The sequence below is a fragment of the Ranitomeya variabilis genome, chromosome 2, assembly GCF_051348905.1.
Source record: "Ranitomeya variabilis isolate aRanVar5 chromosome 2, aRanVar5.hap1, whole genome shotgun sequence".
Taxonomy (NCBI): Eukaryota; Metazoa; Chordata; class Amphibia; order Anura; family Dendrobatidae; genus Ranitomeya; species Ranitomeya variabilis.
Genome location: NC_135233.1, coordinates 501,160,664 through 501,166,663, shown reverse-complemented (window position 1 = coordinate 501,166,663; position 6,000 = coordinate 501,160,664). Strand labels below are relative to the sequence as shown.

The window sequence follows — 6,000 nt, the reverse complement described above, 5'->3', positions numbered from 1 at the left end:
TAACTCACTAAGACTAGGGATGTATACACCGGTCCTAATAAAAGCAACACTGGAATAAGGTGTGCACTTCATTAATCTTGGAGTATTTTTCAACTACTGTGCACCAGTAGAAATGTACTTCAAGAAGTGGCTGGCATCCATTACCAAAAGATCAGTAATTCCTTGCTGAATACTGAAGGATCAATGGCTAAGATGCCCAATGATGCCAGTAGAGGTGCTTGGAAAATATCCTGTAATGAAAAAGTTACATGCTCTGTATTCATGGTCTATTGGACTGCTGGAGTTTGCCGAGAGCTGTACTCGTATTATGTAAAGTGCACATTACATCATGCTCTTATGTATAACACAATAGGTTTAAAAGAAATACCAAGACAATGTATAAGAAACAGATTTATCTGTATTTGTAACAAGCTAAAAAGGAAACATCCATGTTCAACATGTATTCAAATATCCACTGTCTTACAAAGCTTTTCTTCAAACATCCAAATCTACATCATTATTGCTAAAAACTATTAACAAATGTATTATATGTATAGCTTTTTATTTATAACACTATCGTACAGTACAAACACCCATAATTTAGTGAAAATAAAACATCATGCTTTAGAAATGTAGCACATCTTCATGCTTTCCGAGTCCATAAAGAAACTGAAGATGACTGTAAATACGAAACTGTAGGAAATGTCATTTTACAGTGGTTTGTCTTCGGTTATGTTCAAAGATCCATTATTTATCTTGTGCTCTTCTATCGACTTCTTATCCACTGGATTGGTCCATGGGGGCTCATGTAACTGCGTGAGGAAAGAAAAAATTATTAAAATGTAAAAGAAACCTAGCGAAATGACATGATGTGACACATTAAGTAATTGTTCTCCTGTGTAAACTACAATAACAGGTATATCATTATTCTGCACTTTTTTGACGAGATTGTTGAGGACATGTATAACATTTACAAGGGACGGTAACAGGAACTGGCTGGACTGGGCATCTGTCAATTCTAGCAAATGCCAGGAGGGCCTGACTGGTTATGGGCTGCCTTGACTGCTACTTTGTTAACAGAATCGGTGTTCTCAAGACACCCATACTGTTAAGAGTTGTGACGGAGCACAAAGTCTCTGACTCCGTCACTTACCCCAGGTCACGGGTATCATTAGAAATATTGGTCTTGTAGAAAATCTTCCTTTCCTCCATCCAGGGTAATATTAGTAATATATCCCATCTAATTCATGGGTTACAGGGACAGCAAGGGCCTGTGTGATTTCAAATGCCAGGACTGAATTTCAGCCCCAGTTCGTACCTGTTTGTTGTACACACTCTTAGGATTCCTGCTGTTTCTGCACTACCAGGGCTTGTCACATTACCTCCCTCATATGGGATTTGCAGACCGCTAACCACATGCAAGGATGTATCCTTCTAGGGTTAATCATCTACTTGTGCGACAGCCATTAAAGGGAACCTGTCACCCCGTTTTTTGAAGATGAGCTAAAAATACCGTTAAATAGGGGCAGAGCTGGGCGTTACATTAGTGTCTTTGTGTGCCTTTATAACCTACCTAAGCTGCCGAAATACCTTTGTAAAGTCGCCGTTTTCTGCTGTCACTCACGCTGGTCTGGTCCTATGGGCGTGGTGACAGCGCTGTTTCTCCCCCAGAATCCTGCTCATCATTACGTTGGTGGCGTAGCGGTGTGCACATGTCCAAAGCGAAGATCCACTGCCCAGGAGATTCAAAACAGCGCGGTCTTCGCTATTCGCCGTTTACCGGTGGGCGCGGCCATCTTTCCTGTGGCCGCGCGTGCGCAGATGGAGCGCTCTGCTGCCCAGGGCTTCAGGAAAATGGCCGCCGCGATCTCCATCTGCGCACGCGCGGAGTCCCACGGCCATTTTCCTGAAGCCCCGGGCAGCAGAGCGCTCCATCTGCGCACGCGCGGCCACAGGAAAGGTGGCCGCGCCCACCGGTAAACGGCGAATAGCGAAGACCGCGCTGTTTTGAATCTCCTGGGCAGTGGATCTTCGCTTTGGACATGCGCACACCACTACGCCACCAACGTAATGATGAGCAGGTTTCTGGGGGAGAAACAGCGCTGTCACCACGCCCATAGGACCAGACCAGCGTGAGTGACAGCAGAAAACGGCGACTTTACAAAGGTATTTCGGCAGCTTAGGTAGGTTATAAAGGCACACAAAGACACTAATGTAACGCCCAGCTCTGCCCCTATTTAACGGTATTTTTAGCTCATCTTCAAAAAACGGGGTGACAGGTTCCCTTTAAGTAATAGGTAGTATTGTAAGACCTAGTAATCACTGTGTGCCCATTTTGGAAGTAGTCTTCTTAGTTCTTGAAAAGAGTTCTATGCATATTTAACTCAAGAAGAGTTTTAGATTAAGCTTTACTAAATTAATTCTAGTTTTGACAATTGGTAGTGATGAGCGAACAATGCCGCTATTAGACAGCCTCAACACATGAGGGGTTGCCTGTTGTTAGGCAATCCCCACACATATTCAGGATGTCTAACAGCTGCAAATAATGGAGGCGCAGGGACTCGAACATCATAGTATATAAGCAGGCCCAAAATACATGGATAACACCCGAACATGCTCAGATAAAATGTTATCTGAGCATGTTCGCACATCACTAATATTTCTCCAATGCACAAATTAATAGATATTATATTTTAATTTAAAGAGAAAGCTCAAAGGATTTGGTTTCATAAATTTTCAATTACTATAAATACTGGTTTTTTTTTAACTTACATAATTTTTCTATAGGATTTCACAAAAATAATTGTTTGATTTCACTGGTAACAACTGCGGGCCATACCAATGAGATTGCCCTGCATGTTTCCCTCAAGGTTGGACTTTCATCTTTCAAACCTTTATGGCATATGGAAGAATGGCTTGCAAGGGAAAAAAAGATTGGTTTATGGCATTTGTAAGACAGCGCTTACTGCATCTGTTGGGGGACACTCGCTTAGCATGGGGTTCAGTCACACAGGCACAGGTTTACACTTAAACAGTCTATCCGATTTACTGTATGCAGCATGCACAGGGTCATGCACAGTTCATTATATATATTTTATACGGCTTCAACTCACAGTCATTAAACATTCCGGACTTCTCACTTCGTCCAGTTACCATGGGGGACTGTACGTCGAACAGTTCATCAATGTCCATGGAACACAACAGGCACCAACAGTCTGTTCCACTGGCAGATACTTCTCTGCCGTTATAATAGCCCCCTTTGCGGGTGTTACCTTTTCTGGAGCTCCTGCTCAACACACTGACCTCCTGTCAGTCCTCTCTCCTGGGAAGGTGCCTTATGGGGATCACTGTCCTTGCAACCAGGGCACTCTTGACAGTCCTGACCTTACAAAGGTCAGTAGCTTCCCCCAGCAGTGCCTTCACAAACTCTGCATATTCATTCAGCCTTTCCGTGTGCTCTTCAGGATGTCCGTCCCCACCTGGGACCGTCCAACTCACAGTCCACTCTTTGTGCTGTTCAGGATGTCCGTCCCCACTTGGGACCATCCAACACACAGGCCTCCCTGTGGGCTCTTCAGGACGTCCATCCACACTAGGGACCATCCAACACACAGGCCACCAGGTCCCAAAGCCCCACCACATGCTATTCAGGAAGTTAGCACACCCAACACATAGGCTTCCAGGACCTACAAGACAGACCATTCAGGTCCAAACACTCTCCCACACTGTGACCACACCATGGTCACATTATGTAGTTGTAACCACTCCCATAGATGGGAGGTGTGTGTGGTTACACAGACCCACCCAGCTCTCCAACTAACCCTGAAAGCCTCCCTTTACAACTATACAAATACTTGTGGGACTACAGGTCCCAGAGCAACAACATTTCTGGCTTACAGCACAGACTACCTCTACGACACATACCGGCCATTTACAACCATGCCGGACACTGTTTCATTATCACCATTACAGTTATGCCTCCATGCATATCCTGAGGAGCAGATACAATGCCCCCTAGCTGCAGCATGGTCACTGCATCACATACCCCCTTCTGTTCAAACTTGTGGGGTTGAACACCTGTCATACACCAGGGGTCTTGAGACAGGTCACGCACGTTACCTTGCCCTATCAGTCGAGAAAACCGTCTCAGTCGGTTTTGAACGTCATATATCCTCACACTCACACCCTTGTTAGGCTTTCCCAGCCCCCAGCAGTCAACATGTAGGCCTTGAGCTTTGGCCCTTAAGTCACAATCTGTCTGCGACACCAGACCTTTAGTCACCAAACTTTTCAAGTGCACCCCTTCACGTGACCTTTCGTTCCATGGCCACCACCCACGGTTTTTGTGGTCATGAGTCCACCGTCCAGTCGAGCCTAGTGACTGATCTGAGTCTAACCCTTCATTACTACGTCTGCTACTGTTCACATCCTTTAGCTTTGTACTGTAAGTAGAACTGCCACTTTTAGATACTAGACCTCCTTGTCTTTCTGTCAGCCATTCTATTACTTAGAGGGTCCTTTTTCTTCCCTTTTCCTTGGGTTGAAGGTGGCCGCCATCCTATGTCCTGCAGCTGTTTATTAACCTGCAGTCGGTCCAGTCTTAGCTGCTCTATTTCTGTCAGGTATGTCACCCGATATTCGAGGAGCATTCGGATATACGTAAGGCTTTCCATTGAGCCAACAATGAAAAATTGTACCATTCCATCTTCACCAGCTACCTGGGCTTCGTCTTCAGCTGGAATCCGCACTCTTGCCACATCAGATCTATTCACGAGTTCTTGCATCACCTTTCCATGTCTTCTAATGACTTTCCCCACCACATTTCTGGGTACCTGAACGATGTCTTTCACAAACCCCAGCCGACTTTGAGCTTTTCTGGCCTGCTCCAAATGTCGAGAGGCTTCCTTATTTCTCAACAGGATCATCTGTTTTATGCGGAGGCACTGTAGGTGCATATCCTTCAGGATAGCCACCCACTTCACTGTGACTTTCCTAGTCGACAGTATCACCAACTGTTTAGTCTCTGGTGCCCAGTTCAGACTATATGCTTCTACTGGCTTTTTAAAGGCCTCATGCACATCCTCATTGATACATGCTTCTCGCATGACTTTGGGTACATCTATCACGTACTTGAAGAGTGAAGTCTCATTCTCTTCATGGATGGATGGCTCCCGCTTTGCAATGGACCTTTCCGTTAAGAGCTCTGCCACAACCGGGGAATTGTCTTGTTCCACTCTCAGCACAGCCTCTTCCTCAGCTTTACATTCCTCAAGACCCTCTGCCAAGATGGGCATTTGCAGCTCCGCCTTGTTACCACTCTGGCGCTGCCGCTGTAATTCTGGACCACCAACTTCCTCTCTTGCAGTAGACCTCCTAAAGCTTCTTGGAGCACCTCCATATCTCCCAATATGGCCTTGTTTAACACCTTAACAGGTGACCTCTGAGCTCAGAGACTTTCTTCTCCAGCTCATCCACTCTGTACTAAGCCGCTTGTCTCAGGACCCTTTCTCGTTCGACATGCTCTTTCACTGTTTCTTTAAGCAGCTCTATCTCATGATCCTGTTCTCTTTTGGCCAGCACATGTCGCACCATCACTTCTTTAATTATATTTTCAGATGAGCCATCTTACCCACCTACACTCTGCAGCATCAGAGTTCTACCTGTTTCTTCATCAACCGGTTCCACTTTCTCTGGGGTCTTCCATTTATCAGCTTCAACCGCCTCTAGTGTTTCTGCTGGGCTCTCTGCAGAACCACTGTTCTTGCTCCCAGACTCCAACACCGCATTTTCCTCTGCTTTCCGTACTTGTGCTTCCTTCTTGCCAACCTGAGCTTTAACTGCCCAGAGCTCAGACTCCAGGTGACGCACTTGATCCAGCGGTGCAGAGTAGGTGACTTCCCTGCTTGTGTCACCATCTGAATGGGAGTCACCACCACCCGATCGGTCATCCTGGAACCAGCAGTCCCCACTTCTAACGGTGTCGGCCCACATTTCTGGAGCTTCCACGACTTCAACGGTCAC

The 6,000-nt window shown here is 45.9% G+C and overlaps 1 protein-coding gene across 1 annotated transcript in view; it reads right to left on the bottom strand.

Annotated features, from left to right (window-relative positions):
* Positions 1 to 377: 377 nt before the first annotated feature.
* Positions 378 to 6,000, bottom strand: part of LUZP2 (leucine zipper protein 2) — a 1,211,598-nt gene continuing 1,205,975 nt past the window's right edge. Inside the window, exon 12 of the mRNA XM_077288026.1 lies at positions 378 to 791. Coding sequence (XP_077144141.1) covers positions 690 to 791 — 102 coding nt within the window. The 3' untranslated portion in view covers positions 378 to 689. The remainder of the gene's footprint in view (positions 792 to 6,000) is intronic.